The following is a 19,610-nucleotide window of genomic DNA, read 5'->3' as shown; positions in this document are numbered from 1 at the left end:
TTACAAAGAGTCCAGCCTTTTGTTGGTGCACTAGCACAACTTTATCTCGGCGTAAGGACCGACGTAAACCGCTGGGAATTGCAGGATAGACGGTCCTTCCTGAGCATGTTGCCCAGGAGAGGGTGATCCAGCTCCACACCGCTCAGCCCAGACTTGTTCTCCAGCTAACACCGATGGTGGTTGTGGCCATATTTTGGTCTGTTTTTGTCGAATATGATCAGAGGTCACTTGATCGAAACATCCCAACAACATGTTGTAGGTCAAACGTCAAGATGAGTAAAGAAATCACTTTTGTTCACTTTTTTTTTTTCACCGGGGCAACGTTAGCAGGTACCCGCGCGAGCTAATGGGAGCTATTAAGTGATCAAATGAAGTATAAATAACTTAATTGTATCCCGTCAACAACGTTCATCAGCAGAATCATTACCGGGCCAACTGCGGGGCGGTGAACCAGCTCCACATGCCTCTACGATGAGGCACAACGATTTCCTCCCTTGCACGATTGCTTCCCAACAGGAAGAAGGTCAGTTTCACAGTTTCCACGTAAACACGCGCCCGCTGACATTGGCAGGCAGAGGTGAACAGGGACGGCTGTCCCGCTCACACCTGCCCAGCTGTGTAAATATAGGCGATGTATGCAAATGTGGGCAGATCTTTAGACCTTCAGAATTGAAATATTTCAACCCTGTGATTACGTTCAGACTGGGGAGCTCTGATTAATTCTAATATTAAGTTCATGTAAAACTTTTCCCTGCAAAATTTCCCCCAAAGTGCTGCCAGGACTCAAAAAGGGGAGGGGGGGGGGGGGGGGGGGACGACGACAATGCAGAGCTCATGTGATTTCAACATAACTCAATTTAGGGAATACCTCAGTCCTGTGGTATCCAGACTTCCTGGACCATATTATTCTGCCTTGTACAAAAGAAGGTTCCCAGACCTTGCTCTACCACTCCTTTGACCAATTCTCTGCTCCATCCATACCTTCTTTCTTGCCTGTCCACCATTTGGGACTTGAGGAACTCCGGACCGAAGAGGAATACGAAGCTCAAGAGAAGAGCTGAGCCGCGTTAAGAGACAAAAACACAGGAGGAGAGATTTAGGGGGTTTCATCAGATAATCTGAAAGTTTGAGGGTGCAGCGTCGGAGCAGCCTAGCGTTTCTGTTCTTCAGCTTCTTGTGGCCACACGTGGAGGCTGAGAAGAGGTTCAGAGGTTTCGGGCCTCTGGGGGAGCTTCTTGTGTCTGTGACCATCGTTCTCCAGAGCAGAGGTTCAAAGATCAGGAGGGAAACAACTACAAAAAGAGCAGCAAGCCCCAGGAAGGGCTAATTGCAGCTGCCACAAACAGAGCCACACAGTCACTCTGACACCCAATCTTCAAGTCACATCGCCACATTATGCCTTTAATTAACCGCCACCCTTTGGCTTCCATGGCGACCTTTAGTGGGATGAAAGGCTATTTGCTGTCCCTTCAGCTTTGATATTCCACCAATTGATGGCGAAAAACGACTACGTCTGCTGTGCCCACTTAACCCGGAGCTAACGTGCATGACGGGGACAAAAGCATCAAGGTCTCAGTGACCTCTATCCTTCACTTAAACGAGATGAGCTCCGATCACCATTTAGTGACAATTTAGGATTTTTACTGGGAAAATGTGCTTTCCCTGGCCCACAGCACGCGTTGGTTGCCCTGTCATTTGTGATCAGCACAGCATTTTCAATCCATTTACAATAGCCATTTAGCTATTTAGCATACATGACTGCTGTTTGTGCAAGAGTAGTGATAAGCTAATGCTTATGCTGCTAATATGGGCATCCATCAAGGTACACTTGCAACAAATACTGAAAGATCATCTCTGGTTGGCTCTATAAAGCTTCTCTTCTGTCATGGCTGATTGACGTAAGTTTACCAGCTTGTGGGTGAATAGCGTGTGGCCCGCAACAGAAACTCTGCTGTCTGCGAAACACAGAGTGCCAGACTGAGTGAACTGGCTTAAAGGCAGTGGGGACACTCCAAAAGAGAGCCAAGACCATCTGCGGGGGGGAGCAGGGGAGCAAACAGCACTCTCTTTATCTCATGTCCTTGGAGCAAATCACCAACAGGACACGAGGAGGACGGATGGAAAATCTCTCTGCAATTTGCTTTTAGAGTGTGTGAGTCAATCAGGTGGCTCCTTGGAGATGCAGCAGAGCCACGCAGCTCCCTGCAGCTCCCTGCAGCTCCCTGCAGCTCCCTGCAGTTCCCTGCAGCTCCCAGCAGTTCCCAGCAGTTCCCTGCAGCTCCCTGCAGTTCCCTGCAGTTCCCTGCAGTTCCCTACAGTTCCATGCAGTTCCCTGCAGCTCCCTGCAGCTCCCTGCAGTTCCCTGCAGTTCCCTGTAGTTCCCTGCAGCTCCCAGCAGTTCCCTGCAGTTCCCTGTAGTTCCCTGCAGCTCCCTGCAGTTCCCTGTAGTTCCCTGCAGTTCCCAGCTAAAATCTCTGGGAATGTTCAAGGACTTAATGGTGAGTTGTGATGTACATTTACTAGCTAACAGATTACCCAAACTGGAAAGTACTTACAGAATGTAGACCACCATTTAGACTGGAAAACTCCCCCACATGTCAATCCGTCAGCAAAACCTGCTCCCTGGAGCATCTGGATGGGAATTTTAAACTGTACTGATGTACACAGGGGTTAAAAATCAGTGACCTTGAATCTCTGATATCCTACATTACGAAATCTAGATAAAGCAATGAATGTGCATCGTGGCACGGCCTTTGCAACTTGGATGTAATATTCAGCTGCTGCTACACACATAAGCACTCAACCTCGGAGACGGCTGCTGTCCTTTTCCACCCATAAAATATTGATTGAGAAATGAACATCCGATTCCAATTTAAACCCGTGTTATTCAATACTGCTACAACTGAATACTAGCAAAGCCTGACTGGGCCCAGCTGCGCTCTGTTAGCCCGCTGGTTATATAAACCTCTGCTACACCTGTGTCACAGGCACGTTTTCATTCAGAAAACATGAGAATGTGTCTTCCAGTCCTCTAATTCAGTTCTTCTTCACACATGCAGTGAGAGACAGAGAGAGAGCGGGAGAGTTAGCGCTCTGGCGGTATTTCAAGCCACGGCAGGCCGGCGCTAACGCAGGTGCTGCCAAGCCAGCTGCATCTAATATTTGTGTCCACATGCACGTGTACAATATACAAATACATATAGAATGTAGGCAGTGATTATATAAGAGGCGTGTACGGTCCATGAAAGGGTTGCTGATCACTCTGTCAATAATAACACACGTCTAAAGTGTGTTTTTGTTTGAAGCCTATCACTGTAATTATGATCCATGCATGCATGTAGGTATGTGTGTGTAGGTGTGTGTGCCGCGTGATGTCTGCGTGTTCTTTGTAGTCAAACTCTTTATTCTTGAACGGTGAGGTTGCTCAAGTGTTGCCAAGTGTTGGTCAGGTAAATGACGACCTGGAGGCTGCGTTCGCAGGCAATTTGATGGATTTGACAGAAACTACAAAAGCAGCTTTTAACTCCTTCAGCTCTGCCGATAGCAGCAGGGAGGGTCTCCTTTCAAACTCTCTGTCCCTTGTTTTTGCACCACTCAGCCTTGTTTTTGCACCAGACCGATCATGTGAGGCTGAACTTTTGTGTTTTCATTTTGAAACGGCCTGGGATTGGCACCTAGCAAGTGTTCCTGACCGCGAACTAGCACTTGAAAATTCAATTTCTTTGATATTGCTTCAGAGGAGGAAGGCTAAAGCTAATGAGAGCTAATTGTTTTTGGATGAATTCATGCCAGGAGTCCTTGTTCGCTGGTTTGCCATCTGACATTTGAATAAACTGACATCCATCAGTTTTTGTTAGCTGATTCCAGCAGGAGTAGAAGCACAGCCAGGCTGGCCTGTGATGGTAGCAGGACCTCCTCAAACCTGAGCTGATGCCCACAGGCTGCACTTCATTATTCTTGTTCAGCGGCTTTAGAGTCAGCACAACTTTCAACCTCTGATGGATCAGAATGGACAGTTTCTACCAAAAAGTGCACGTTCAGCGTGGAAAAACAAGCAAAATCCAAACACTTTTGGAAAATAAAGTTGTTTTATATAGATATAGAAACAGCAGATTCGCTGTTGGTCGGATGAACGATTAGCCTGAACTTTGACGTTTGGATCTGTCACCTCATCAGTGGGAGGAAATGGTTTCCATCAGTGCCGCCTTTTTAAACCTGGAGTGTTCCCCCAGTGTTCTAAAACTCCTCGGGCAAGGTGTGTGAACCTTGAGGAAGTGGGGGGGTTCAACATCTGCACACACACACACACACACACGCAGGAGCCAAGCTGAGAATGAAGTATTTGCATGATGGATGAGCCACGGAGGCAGTTTAATGGTCGAAACTGTTCGGCTTTTTCTACAGTTTCAGCTTCTCCTGTGAGTGTTTCAGACAAATCTGGTGCTGAGAAAAACTAAAAAAATCAAACTCTGAGCTCTTTCCTGCGAGATCATAAACACCATGACGTTAAATGACTTTGAAGGACGAGGGGGTCAAAGTTCGCCCCACGTCCTCGTCACTAAATAAAATAAGACAGACACGGGGGAGGATGGAGAAATCTGAGGGAAATTCAAACAAAATTTGTTTTCTTCTGGATGCAATCATACAGCACTTGTTGGATCCTCTGGTTCTTTCTGAATCATGTGGATCAAACAGACTTTGTAACAGTAAATAGTCTGGACCACCATAGCTGCTTTCAAATGCCCGTTATCATCATAGCCTTAATCATTAGATAACTACTAGCAAAAAATGTAAAAAAAATGCATTCAAAAACATGTTTTCCTCAATAAAAATGCATAATCACTGAGCCTTAGGAAACAGTGAAGAAAAACAAGCTCCACATCAGTCAATCAGCACCGCTAAATTTGATAAACAGCAGTGAAGCCTGCAGGGAGCCGCGAGTGGGCTACAATATCCCACTCATGAATTCTTGAATAAGCTTCCTTCTTTTTTCCAGTATTAATATACTGCTGATAATTATGGAAACGATCAAAGTTCCAGATCGTTGACATCAGCTGCAACATTTGCTAGAACCTCTAAACTACCCCGGTGCAGTTGGGGTTTTACCCTTTAACACAACACAGAGGTAGATAGCATGGCTGGAGGAGTGGATTGTTCCACCAAATCCATGGAATAATTAAACGCTCGCTGCTGGATGTGGACGCGTCCCATCGCATCAAATAATAAAACACGTCACATTCCTCCATCCAGACTGCCAGTCGTTCAGCTGCTGCCAGCTCTGACAATTACCACCTGAGATGAATATTTAAGGGGGGGCAGATGGAGCAGTGGCACGCAAGGACGCGGCGAGAGCTGGTCTGCTGCTTTGTTGGCTGATCTGGTTCAATCCTTGAGGTGCACAGATTGAATCCTCATCCGAGCCTTTTCCTTAGGAGGATTTGGCCTCAAGGGAGTTGGGCTGCCCATTGTGTGTGTGTGTGGGATGGGGGGGGGGCGGGTCTGTGGAGGTGACGAAGCAGCAAAGATGGAAGCACAAAGGAGAGATGAAAACTGCAGGAAATTGAGGCAGGATGATGGAAGTGGAGAAGACCATGGGCGCGTGATGTGGAGGCCGGACCCGAGACCACTCGCAGCAGAGGCGTGTTTAGGGCGTTTAAAGATGAAATAGAAGCTCAAAAGTTAGATAATTCAACTGTGTGAGATGCAGGCAACAGAACAGACAGTGAGGAGAAGATTAAAAAAAAGAATAAAGAGGAGGAGGAGGAGGAGGAGGAGGAGGAGGAGGAGGAGGAGGATAGACATGCTGGGAGAGAGGCGGCAGCTGGTGCTCCCAGATCCCATTATCCTGCCCTAATCCCAACCAGGGGTGATAGTGCTTACATTCACCGGTGTGTTTGTACATGGATGTTGTTGTAATGACACTCAGTGTTCCAGCATCTCTGACCTTCAAACTGTACATGCACCCCCCTCCCCCTCAACAAGGGAGCCCCGCTCCCCTTCACTGCCTCTGATCAAACACAGCCAGTCTGGGTTTGTGCCCGTAAAATAATGAAATTCATGAGAAAAGTTAAGAGTTTGAACACAGCGCAGGTGAGTCTGGTGCGTCAGCAGACCCAGCAGACGGTGACTGGCTGGATTACTAATCAGCAGCCTGTCCGTCGGACACGTCACATCCAAACAGAACACAACAAACGGGAACAACATCAAAGTTTTACGTTCATGAACGTTGGCCCCCGCAGCTCTTGTTGCATCTGATTGTGTGATGTTCTGATCAGGAAACTGATTTAAGGGTGGATGGAAACTTTAAGGTCATACTTGTTACAGTTGCTAGCTAAAGGGGGGGGCGATCCAAGTCATCAAGTGTTATCTGTATGGCTCCAATAAGACAGTGTGAGCTCCCTTTACACACAGGCTAAATTTAGATGTAATTATACATTATTTTCTTCACTTCTTTAGTTTCCACAGTGCTTAAAACAGGCCAAACTAAGAAATATAGAACTAAACATGCACAACATGTTACTCCTGCTTCCTGTCTTGGACCGGTAACACTGAAACCGTTAAAAATTTAGATTAAAATGTGAGATTTGGTGTGAAAGTGGGGGATGAGGTTAATCAAGCATTTCCGTGGGCTGCCCTCTGCAGTCTGCACTAGGAACGGTGATTAGATTCAACGTGGGCTCACCATGACTCACATAATTGCACTTTAATGACACCGTCTAATCGTGGGTGCAGGAGAGAACTGTGTGCCAGACAGTCAGGCCCGAAACCCCACATATTGTTTTAATCTAATGTCTCCATCAATTTGAAAACAGCCTCAAATAACCTCGAAAAAATTCTGCGAAATTGGGAGCCTTCCTGCGGCATGAATAGGGTTCGTTAGTTGAATCAGCCTGAACAATCGCTGCCGTGCGCACAAACGAGCACAAACTGAGCCAGATGACAGGTTGCGAAGCAGAAAGAAGCATACCAGGTCACATTTGCACTAACTTTGAACTGCTGTGTCAGCACTTTCAAAGGTCTGCAGGTTACCACGGAGATGCGGTCGAAGCACAAGGGGCTTAGCTGCCACTACCACGCCGCTGCCGCTACGGCTAACGCAAAGATTGCCAACAGCAGACTGTTTTCAATTAAAAAGGGTTGCTGTTGCTCGGTTGCACAACCCCAATATTCAATCGACCCCCTCTGCCCATCTGCAAATGAGAGCGAGCAGGGTCGTTAATGGGGTTCATTAGCCGCGATGCTAAGCTAAGTTGTTGGCAGGAGTGTTATTTGGGAGTCGCAGGAAACCTCGACTCCAAACTGTCTGTGTGCGGATACGAGAGATTAATTATTTCTTCCCACCCTGTGAGTTGGTCTCTGTGAACGATTGGATACGGACTAGGAATGCGAAGCACTTTAAGGGGTCAACGTGACTCGTAAGAGCTTGGAATACCTTTAAAACAGCCTGTTTACATTTTCCTTTCTGAACGCGAGGTCCTACCAGGCTGTGGCCGCGTTCTGTCTTTCCCGACGCCTGAGATGTGTTATATCTTATATAAGTCAACTTGGCTCTCGTTGATCATGTAGGAAATGTGAAAGCCAGAAGCCGACCAGGCAGCAGATGTTTCCAGCCGTGAGTCTAATAAAAGCCGCTGTTAAGACTCGTGGTTACTGCCTGTCACACAACACAGCCGCGGTGGACAAAAGCAGGGGTCAACCCAGCGGGCGGACAGAGCTGCCTAAGGACCAGCACCTCCAGATCAGACCAGTCCGGAACACTATTTACGTAAAGCAACCCAGAAGCTGCTGGCTCTCCTGGAGCCAGTCATACCAGTCACCCGCCCAGTGGCTTGATTATACCAACCGTCATCACAGTCTTGGAGCTGCTTCTGTTACACCGTGAAAATGGGTTTAAGCAGGGAAAAGATCAAGAGGCGCAGCTGACCTTGACTGCTGTCACTGTCAACAGGGGATTATTTTCAGGGGGCCAAGAAAAGAGAGCCGCGGAGCATAATGAGGGAAAAAGCTGATTTACGCTCCCCAATTTCCATTTAGACTTAACACCAATAATGAAAAAGGTCTTTGGGAAACTTTGGCGTCCAAATCTTTCAGAGTTGACGCCAGAGAGGGTCCGCCTGAGCCGTTCGGACCAGTGGGCCAGGTTTGTTTGGAGACCTCTGAGCGGCCCCAGAGGAGGGCGGCCTCAGAGCACGTCAGTGCTGTTTGCATTTCACAATCGAAATGGGTTCCATCTGACGTGGTCTGAGGTCCTAAGCTTCTCTGGGGCTGAATGGTGAAGTCAGCCAGTCATTCCAATAGAGGAGTTCACAGAAGGCTGTGCACGGCGCTGTGCTGAGAGGCTTTACAGCAGCATTAAGAACACAGATGGCTGTTAACAGAGTGCATTAGAGGAGATTAACTCGCCTGCTACTATGGTCATATTAGTGCCCTTGATCACGTTAACCAACACAGCTGACACACACTATGGCCTGTGAACAGACCTGAAAATGGACTTGAGTTAAACACGCGTGTCCTTCTAAAATGGAACTCGGTGAGGAGCACTGAAGGTTCTCTAGCAGCTCCCCTACCAGCAAAAATCTGGTGTATGCAAAATGTTCAGGGCCAATTTGGTCCCTGAGGGACCCGTCCATACTTTTCCAATACGACATTCGGTCTTCCTGATGTTTTTTTCCGGGGGCGAGTTTCTTTTGTCGGCCTCTTTGTTGCGCACAGCTCCCGTCAGTGATCCTCTGTCCGCAGGTATCTGCTTCGCTCTGTCTTCTTCCCTGTTTCACCACGGCTGGCTCCTGCCGTGCCGTTTGAGTCACTGTCTGGAGCGAGTCGCCGATGCGCTCGCGCTCCACGCTTCGAAACATCGCAAGTCTGCCACAGCAGCACAAACACACATCTGGCCTGGAATCATCAATCCACGGTTGCTCCCCATCAAAACAAGGAAATGAAGCAGACCTCAGCAAAATCAGAGTGACCCAACCTCTGCCGCTGGGAGGATCGTAGCACGGAACTACTGCTCACCTTTGGTTTCGGCAGGAATGTCAGACATATCTAACAATGGAACACAGTCGGTATCTTATAAATTAGCGGCTGCGCGCAGGAAGGAAACATATGTCAACACGTGGCTGTTTACTGGAACATACCAGCGCGGAGGGAATGGAGCTACGTCCACTCCTGTGTGCGCTCTATGAATATTGATGAGGTTTCAATTAGAGCTTTTAAAGTCCCTGAGGGGCACTGAGGCGAGATGTGTTTACCCAGCAGCGTGCGTTAGAGGAGGCCGCTAATGAATTCTTCTTCTCCTCATCAGGTTCTCCAACGCCCAGTAGAGTCTAAGAGGCTTTAATGAAAAGGGCTGCAACTTAAGAGGGTGGAGGAAACACCCTGAGAGGAAACATGATTTGCTCATTTGAGCCCATTTGCTGCTGTTTTGACTGGGGTGGAGGTGGTGGGGAGTAAATGAAATACCAGAGATTAGATGTGCATTTTTGTGGCAGGAAGGACTGTGAAGATATCGATTTGGCACCTTCTAGGGGTGATACAGCGTGCTCATAAACAGGAGTGAGCACAGATGTGTGATACGCGCTGGGCCATTTTTTTTCTCCACTGAATTCATGGGAGCTGGATGGAAAAACCTAGCTGACGTCATGGCTTCAAATATCTCCCATTTTTGGGGAGGGAATAGTTTACAGATGGAACACATTTTGGAGCTGAGATCATTGTCTGGATTGAGGAGAACAAAGTCAAGCAGAAGGTTGCACAAGCTGCATTTAATTCCACTTCTCCCTTTAACAACCCAACCAGCAGAACCTGAAATGACCACAACTATGTTAATGATATGTAATATAACTTACATTTTTTTTGCGCACAAAAGCAAAGTGCCTCAGCTTAAAGTCAACGGCAGTGAGAGTGCAATAACTTCACTTCACTTCACTGATCATTCAACGTCAAAGACACATGTTGGACCTGTGGTAGGGTATTTTAAGGAAAAACATGCCACACACACAAAAAAGCACTGCATTAAAATGGGTGGGGAATAAGAAAGTTTCACCAGATCTGACTGAAATAATACACACCCACACACACACGTGCCCGACAAACACTCGCGTTGTGGTGGGAGTGGAAAGATGAAGACAAAAGGCTAACATATATACCCAGTACTTGCTTTTTACAATGCTTAGCATTCAGAGGCTACTTGAAGCTTGTGGTCCTGGAGTGAACAAAAGCCTCTTGCTGCAGTATCGCTGCATCCTTATTAATGGCTCCCTCTTTGTTTTTCTTGTGCCTACACAAAGTAGCTCTCCATGGCGATGGATCAGACCGCCAACATCTCAACAGAAAAGAGAGAAGTCACCTGGAAATCTGTGAAATTGGCCTAATAAGGTGCATCAGTCCTCTGTGCCGTGTGCTAACGCTAAGTGCCTTTTCAGCTTTGCTGTTTTACATGTGATTTATTTTAATTGCCAATTTTGCTGTTCTCTAATTGCCATTTTTATAATTGCCAGAATGCTATTATACTAAAACTCACCGTAGTTTAAAAAATAGCTGCTATCTACATTAATCAGGTCTTGTTTTACAAAAAAGACCTAAATGAATGAATGCATTTATACTGCAAAATGGATATTTAGATGACCTAAAGTCTTACAAATTGCTCGCAAGGCCGCCCAGTCTGGTAGTAACACAGCAGACACATCAGCAATGCTCCGCTGACCACGTGGTGATGTTTCTGTCAACTCATCCTCTGCCAAGGTGGACATTTATCACACCTCATACAAAAAGCTCTGGCTGGCCCCCGGGAACACCGAGCACCAAAAGGGAGCCGTGACTCAACCTGGAAGGACGTTAAAAAGAACTAGAGAGACAAATAACGAGGGCAGGCAGACAGACAGACAGACAGACAGACAGGCAGGCAGGCAGGCAGGCAGGCAGGCAGGCAGGCAGACAGACAGACAGACAGACAGACAGACAGACAGAGGATCTCCCCATTTCTCTGTGTCACAACCATATTCATCTCCAACAAAGCGCTGCCAAGCATAATTCCAGTTGTTCAGCGGCCTAAACGGGTAGAGGAAGAAAGAAAATCAAAGGAGAGGGGGAAAAAAGAGAGAAAGAGTGATGTTCCAGTCTATAACGACTGATTATTTTCTCTGGCATCACCACAAACCAGAAGTGCAAGTAGCAAATTACATGTTCCTATTACGCTTATTAAGTTACCTTGTCTCTGGTGTGTGTGTGTTGTAAAAAAGTCCCCCATAAACACACATACAGTATATACAGTACATACACACACACATACATACATAAAGTGTATTCCTGAGCTGTAGAAGTAACAGTAAATGGAATAAAATAAGCAGAAGTCCACTTTACACGAAGGCTGACTGAACTAATCAGAAGCAGAAACTCTCCTGCAGGTTTACAGTATTTACTTGGACACGTTTAGTTTGCTACCTTGGAATTGATTGCAATTTGCATTAGGCAACAATACTTGTGTTTGCGCAAAGTTTTATAGTGCAGCTTTTTAATGTTGCCAGAAATAAACGTTGTTTAAGGTGGACGAGGCCCAACGAAAACTCCAACTGCGTCTTTGACGCTTTTGATGCAGCCGCATCACCCTGATGTGTTTTCCCTGTGCTTTGGTGGCTGGGAAGAGTGTATTTTAAACATGGCTATTAACTTGCACCACCCACACATACCCAGGCATAAAAAGCTGCCCGCGTAAACACGTGCACAATGAACAGAGTCTTTGTTAGCCTGCGCTGGAACGTGAACGCTCCCTCTAAAGTGAGAGCACCTTCTAACTTATCAACGTGGGAGAGAGTAAACACACACACACACGTACGTCCTGAAGATGCTAGCAAGTTCTAGACTTGTGCAAACAAACCAAGGAAAAGGAAAAGGCTGTATCTTATGAGGGGAAACTATATCATCTGTCATTAGGGAAATATAGAACCACTGATCTGCGTCTAATCCCCGACATCTCGGTAATGACAGGCAGAGCCCTTTTAATTAATTGGACCCGTGCAGAAAAATACCAGCTCAGGTAAGACGTCTGTGTGTGCGTGTGTGTGTGTGTTTGACAAAACCCGAGTTCACGCATGGACACAGATGGATTGAGGAGTAGTGGGGGTGGTGTTTGTGCTTTCAGTGGTCCAGCAGGCCCGACCTCCCATATGTGGAGTCCATTAGTGATTGCGTAACGCCGCGCCGACAGGGGCCGGGTGAATGCATCCCCCCCCCCCCCCCCCCGAAGGGGTCGGATGCCAGTAAGGAGGCGGCTTTGCAGTGCAGAGCAAGAAAGTGTGTTCCTGGGTGATCATGTGAGCCCGCCACACGTTGGACTCCTGAGCTTGGTCAGAACCCTTACAGATGGAGAGAAAGTAGAGCCTCTCTTCTAGCAGATCAGGCAGCGTGGAAGCCCTCTCACACCCTCTCATTTGTGCCTTAGAAACAACATCAAGAGCTTAAGAAAGCATTAAATGAAAGCATACCATCCCATCTTGAGAAATGTCAATATTTAACATTAGTTAAAACCTCCAGCTGAAGAAGAAGAATGTTTTAGCATCGAGATTCATAAGAATAGAGCTTCTGGTAGCTGTGGGCCATGAAATGGTGCTGTGATGTGCTTCTGTGGGAGAAATGTGGACATACAGCATATGGGTGGTGCTAATTAGACTGGAATCTTTATGATAACGTAATGGTAATTTACAGCCTAGAAACAAACTAGCTAGTAGCTGCTAAGTGGTGAGTTTTTATCTGAGCGTCTAGAAAAGTGACAACAACTTTCTTCGGCTCCCTTTCCAACACTTTCAGGACCAATCGTGATCTGAAACACACACCCCGTGTTGACGGTCAGCGTGACTTTTAGCAGCAAAGCGGGCTTGGCACAGCTCTCAAACGCTCCTTTAGGAGTCATAAATATTAAACCATCCTCCTCATATGAAGAAAATGTCAGTCGGTGCGGTAAGAGGAGAAGAATTCTGAAATTCACCACTAGTGAAAACACTCCTGAGAGGACCAGACGCGTCTGGTCCTCTCAGGAGTGGGGGGAGGATGTTTGAGAGGCGTCATTGTTTCCATTTTTGGGGATGATTGAAAATAATAATAATAATGATAATAAAATCACGCCGTCTCTTCAAGAACAAGAGTGGTTTTGTGCGGAGGAAATGGCAGCGTCTTGCGTTGATGGATTCTAGGTTAATGCAAAAATCTAAAAAAGAGCCTCATTAAATATAGAGCAGCAGAAGCTGCAGGAGCTGCAGCATCTGGCCTCTGCTTCTGTTTGGCCTGACATCCTTTCATTCCTCTACTCCATCATTACTCACTAATAGCTCCACGGCTTTTTCGGCTTTACATATTGGGCCTTTCTGGTCTTTCTTCCTCTTCAGTCCGCTTTCCTCCAGGGAATGAAAATAAAGGCTTAATACGTTGTTCTCTGGCTGTAGACCAACGTTTTATTTATTCATCAAGTTGGGAATGAAGCATTTGAGATGTAGCACACTTTTTTTTTATCCTGGAAAAGGAAGAGAGCACTTGAAGTGTGGAGAGAGGACTAGAGAAAGAATGTTCACCTTCACCTTGAAATGTTTGGAGGTGATTATGATGCTCACGTACGTTTCTGGACATCCAAACATAAAGAAGATGGCAGAAGTGAGATTCCTGAAGTCACTGCTAACAAGATAAATGAGCACTAAAGCTAAAAATAAACCTCCCAGCTCTGGCTGGTTTATTTTGTCTGCATTTTCTGCAACCTTGGACTACTGCGGGGGAACCAGAGTGATTCACCCCCAATTTCCCTATTTAGACAAAACAAGAGGGCAGTTTTCCTCCTGTGTGAGAGGTCAGTCCGTGACGCCCATCCAACGGATCGGAAATAGAAGGTTTTGGCTTCACGATACCTTGAATTAGTTGAGGATTCACCCCGAACGGCCTTTGGGTGCCGGCCTTCCTTTATAAATGAATAAACGAGACAACGTAATTAATCCACCGCTTGTGTAAACCGCAGATGAGCAACAACCCATCCGTCCCACATGACACAAATCACATGACCACATGACCAGACGCCTGCGCTGATACAGGACTTTAGTAAAGGCCTCAGAGGTCCTCGTGTCCCCGCTGTCACTTTAAGGAGACCAAATGGTCCCAAACAACACAAAGAAACTCGGAAGAGAAGAGATTAGCAGCTCTGCGGGGAACATTTCATCCCTTCGTTCAACGTGAGCCGAGCTAAACCTGAAGGAGCCGGACTTCCTTTGGACCATCTGACGCATCAGACCAAGGAACCAGCAAAACTCATCCCAAACACTGACGGGCTTTTGTCTTTAATCTGAGCCGGCGGCTGCTTGAGAGGCCTGAAGTGTCCTCGCCCGTACAGCTGGTTGTATGAAGATGGTATTCATAAAAGGAATGGAAGCCTTGACGCCAACACTGAACCTCACAGCTTTCAAACCTGTTTCATTCAAATCACATTTGTGTCGGCTCCCTCGCCGGCGAGCTGACCGCCGCGTTGGCGTCACGCCCGAAGGCTTTTGCACGATGACCCCCAGCTCCGGCAAACTGGTGGGATCCATGACCGACTGGGGGGTGTTTTTCATCTGGGACTGGGACTGGGAACAACAGCAGGAACGTTCAGCACGTGTAAACGGGGAGTCGTGGATATAAAAGGGAGCGGCTCTGACCCTAAATGTCTGATGCATTTAAATGCAAATAGTTTAGGAATTACATCATTTGTCGTTGTTTATTCCAGTCAGCCATGTGAGGTGACTGGGTAATTAAAGCGGGCCGACGTCCCCAAAGAGGTTGTCAACAACGCCGCCCATATTGAGAATCAATGTCTCATGCCAAATTCCAGTGAGGCCCCCCCCCCCCCGGGGGACACGGACAGGGAGGGAAGAGATATTGATCAGGTTCAAGTGTGTTTATGACAAAAAGAGACAGAGATTTAAAAGGTGATAATCTAGCAATAATTCGGTTCCACATTTAAAAAGTATTTTACGCACTCTGCACGGAGTCCACCCCCCCCCCCTCCTCGCCCCATCCCCGGAGTCTGAACACATTACAATGTCCTCTGGGAGACCTCGTGCACAACAGCGAGTCATTAAAACAACACTGTCTGAATCAGCTAATTGGACAACAGAGGGAGACGGCACCGAGCCAGGCGACAAGTCACAACCCACAGAGAAGCAACAACACTGACAGAGGGGCCCGAATGTGCCCCTCCTACAGGCTGGACAGTTGAGAGGATGATGCCGGCTCATGCAGGGACGCTCGACCCCCCCCCCCCTTCAGACCCTGAGCCTGGAAAATGGCACCAAGAGTGGATATGTGGACTCACATCTTTCATTAAAATGCTATTTACCAAAGTCAAGACCACAGAATTTTTGTCATGAAAAGAAGAACCCAGATAGATTCACCGGGCAAGCTTAAAAATTCCGGACCCGGAATTTCCATCCCAGCGAGGACGAACCTGAACAGTTGTCATGGAATCGTTACAACTAATGATTGTGATGCAGCATGAATACAGTCGCACACCTTTGATTTCAATATCGCCATTTTAAATCCTGGCTTCCAATCATGTGTCTATAACACATATATAACACATCTATAACACATCTATAACACATCTATAACACATATATAACGTGTATGCATGTGCGAAGCGCCTGGGTGAGATCATGGCCTTTACTTCAAACATCATATTGTCATTTTCAGTGATAAATGTGCTGCAACTCACTTAAACCAGACTTTTAATTCTAACTGTTATACATCAGCTTCCTCAGACATGTTTCGGTAATAACGCTGTTATAACTATATTGCCCCATTAAAGTAAGTCGGTGGAAGAAGAATGTTCGAAGCTCTAAGAATCTCCAGGAAACTTAAATCTTAACACCCTGGAGCACGCAGGTCTTGTGTTTAAGCCCCCGATTTGAAGAAATCTGGCCAAATCTGGTCAAAAGTGTCCGTAATTGGGCTCCAGACGTCACGCACGTTTAACTGGCAGACTGACACAGTCTAATCAATGTTTCCTGCTTATTGTTGCAGTTCTAACCGGGTTCGAACGGCTGTGAAATGCGCCCGACTCGCAGCGGTCCCTCCGCGGCTCCAGCCCGACCCGAGTCCCGAGGAGAAAACTTACCGTTTCCCCGGAAAGGAAGACGGTCAGTCCGAGGGTGAGAGTTATCCAAAGGCTCCTCATTATTCCTCCGTGTTAGCAAAGCGAATGGCTGCGAGGGGGATCGCTCCTCTTTCTCCTGCGCTTTTTCTTTTGGACCCTTCGCTCCAACTCAGGATCCCACCGGATACGTGTTGCGTTCTGCTTATTCCTCCCCCTCCTCTCTCTCTCTCTCCCCTCTCTCTGTCTCTCTCTGTCTCTCTCTCCCTCTCTCTCCCCTCTCTGTCTCTCTCTCCCTCTCTCTCCCCTCTCTGTCTCTCTCTCCCTCTCCCCTCTCTCTCCCCCTCTCTCTCTCCCCTCTCTCTTTCTCTCTCCCCCCATCTCTCTCTCCCTCCCCCTCTCTCTCTCCCTCTCTCCCCATCTCTCTCCCCCCTCTCTCTCTCCCCTCTCTCTCTCTCCCTCTCTCTCCTCTCTCTCTCTCTCTCTCCAATAAGCACGTTTTAATACTCAAATACAAACTGAAATCCCGCACGAGATCACGACCAAACGAAGCTCGTGCTGCTCTCTCTGCCTCGTGAAATAAGCGAGACGCGTGACGTGACACCGCGAGACAGAGAGAACATGTGACAAACAACAAATAACAAATAATAACACACGCATTATCTATCTATCTATCTATCTATCTATCTATCTATCTATCTATCTATCTATCTATCTATCTATCTATCTATCTATCTATCCTGATGAACAGGTATTTCGGCGCCGTTAATGGTTGGGCTGAGCAGTGTGATCTACTGTGATCTACTTGATCCTTCATCGCTGGTGTGCTTCAGCAGGTAACCAAATCATCTCTTCTGCTGTTTACGCGCTGAATAAATCACCAGATGCTGTAAAGATGCGACCAGAGGGACTTTTAGACGGTTTATGAGCGATCAGGCTCGCCTGTTACTTTGATGGGCAACACCTCCCCCTGTCGGTGATGACCATCATTACAACGGGATTTTACGTGTTAACTTGTTGTAAATAATTCATATAATGTGTAATAAGAAACACGCCAATCATCATTTTGCGTAGCCGAAACCTAATGAGAGATCTGCAGGGAACTTGCTTTTCCAGGTTTTTGGAAAAGAAGAAAAAACACTTTACAAAATAGAAAAAACAACAACTGGCTGTTATCTATAGTTAGAATGTGTTTGTTAGTTTCTTTTAAATCTATTTTGCATCACTTTGGTTGTTGTTATCTGTTATCTCTATCATTAGCCTTTGTTTTTATTACTGTTCTTGAAGCTTCAAAAACATTATAATGTTTAAGGGAATACTTTATAGGCAGTTTTATTTTGGAAAACCGATGACCTCATTCATCTGAATTTTCCATATTGCTGAATGTGGCTTCTCCAAGATTAACTTCCATGCTTAAGTCACTAGAACAGTGGAAAACGCCATTTTCCCACAACCTTTTGAAAGCCACTAATTATACCCAATAACAGTCCACCCTCCGTGCCCGTTAAACTCTGCAAGTCTCGTGACCACAAGAACGGCCAGACTAAATTACTTAAACACATTTTTGCAATATATACTTGCACCAACAGGTAAATCCCCCATACTGGGACAAAGAGCCTTTGAGTGAACATACATCCAGAACCACTGGTTCATCCAGAAGCACTGGTTCAGCCTGCCAGACAGTCATTTAGCACTGACAGACTGTTGCATATGCTTATTATTTTAGGGTGGTTTAGCCTGATGCACGTGGTTTTATACAAAGATTCCTCAGGCTGGAAAGCTGGAATAATCATAAATTTACCACAGATTTAAAAACCTGGACTCACCTGTCTGTGGAACTGATGCTAGGCTTGCTAGCTGTTAGCGTTGCTGGCTGTTTACAGCTTTCAGAGCTCCCATCCCCTACTCGGATTTAGAAGCGTTCCTGCATAATTCAAGATCCCATATTTTAAAGTAGACTTCAACTCAAAGTGTCGACTCTTTGGCGCTAAAGATGCCGAAAAACATGAATGTGCATGTGCAGAACCGTCTCGGAGCTGCTAACTGGTTCACACTTGATTTTGCACTGCTCACACGACATATGGGCCAGTTGTGAGGAGCTGAGAGGAGGCTGATAGATGCCCTCGTGCTCGTTTTGCTAACCCAAACACCTGTGACCCTCTTTGCTGTTCGGGGGTTAATCATTTGGATGGTGTTAGACCACTGAGGCAGCCAGGGAGAGCTGAGGGGGGGGGTGAAATCACACATCATGGGGCGCCAGAGAGGAGGGTGGGTGACTAAACAGACTACCTGAACCACTGTGGGCTCATAAATTTGGTGCAAAATGGTCTAAAAATGGCCCCAAACCAGGCCCGACTGATTTAGTGTCAAGGGGCACCCTGGTTGGCTTCAAATAAAATAGCCACTGTGGGAGGTGAACACTGTCACTTCAGACCAAGGGGTGTTGAAATTTATGAAAGTAAGAGAGGCCCATCCCCCACACCGGTGGCTCAAGCTTCCCAAGCCTCCTCCTCCCCCTTCTCCTCATCTCAGAGCTTAACTCCGCTGCCGCTGTCCCAGATTACACAGCCAATAAGGGCAAAGGCAAAGCTCTCCAGCAGCCCTGTGTGTTGATGTGTGCCCCCGTTTGATGCTCCCCTGTGGTGCAACGGCAGCTCTGTCGCTCCAACGTCCTCCTGGAGCCGATGGTTTTCCTGGACCCACATCTGGGTCCAACATCTGAGCACCTTCCTGTCCGTCCGTCTGTCTGAAACACTCTGTTTCAGGGCATTAAATGAACCGTAACTCTCTATGTCAGTAAACGGAGCTTCTCTGTGCTGATGAATGAGTGATTTTGGTGGCAGAGTGAGGCCAAAACCATTGGTGAACAACCACGGTCGCTAATTTAAGTCTGATGGTTTTAAAGAAAAATGATTTGATGGTGATGATTTTAGCAGATTGACAGACTTAAATAAATAAGGGTTGTTAAAAAACACGTCTGCAGAGTTCAGAGCTAAATAAAAAAAAAAAATCTGCAGCTGTGAGGAATTTTAAACTTGTGGTTTTGGCGTTCTGGCTGTAAAGAGACGCAAGCTGGTCCAAAAATAAAACAAATGTGGCTTCTGCAGAATTAAATGCAAACAGCACACTTTGGTCTCATGAAGTGACTCAGAAATACAATTGTGTGGTGGTGTTTGAATTACCTAAATTATAGTAGAAAAACAAAGAGGTTAACAATTTACCAGAGAAAAATCCCATTAGATGTGGGTAATATCATCAGTTGGGTCAAACATGGCTGAACCGATTTCCCAGGAATATTAAATACTTTAAAAACATCTTGAGGGCCTCTCAGATGTTTTCTATTACATGTTCCTGCATTGCTGGCGGACCTCATACCTGCCCCTCAAAAGAAACAACCCATCAGGAACATTTTGACATGTCGGGAATGTGTCCTTAAGAGTTTCCGCTCTAGAGAACAGCTGTTCTGACAGCAAAAACAAACAAAAAAAGATCTCATAGAATGTGGAGCACA

At 46.6% G+C, this 19,610-nt stretch overlaps 1 protein-coding gene across 1 annotated transcript in view; it reads right to left on the bottom strand.

Annotated features, from left to right (window-relative positions):
• sdc2 (syndecan 2) overlaps nt 1–16,345 on the bottom strand; it is a 28,902-nt gene extending 12,557 nt beyond the window's left edge. The window contains exon 1 of the mRNA XM_011609267.2: nt 16,124–16,345. Coding sequence (XP_011607569.1) covers nt 16,124–16,183 — 60 coding nt within the window. The 5' untranslated portion in view covers nt 16,184–16,345. The remainder of the gene's footprint in view (nt 1–16,123) is intronic.
• Nucleotides 16,346–19,610: the final 3,265 nt, after the last annotated feature.

Source organism: Takifugu rubripes, chromosome 12 (assembly GCF_901000725.2).
Source record: "Takifugu rubripes chromosome 12, fTakRub1.2, whole genome shotgun sequence".
NCBI classification, from domain to species: domain Eukaryota; kingdom Metazoa; phylum Chordata; class Actinopteri; order Tetraodontiformes; family Tetraodontidae; genus Takifugu; species Takifugu rubripes.
This window is presented reverse-complemented; position numbering and strand designations above follow the sequence as displayed.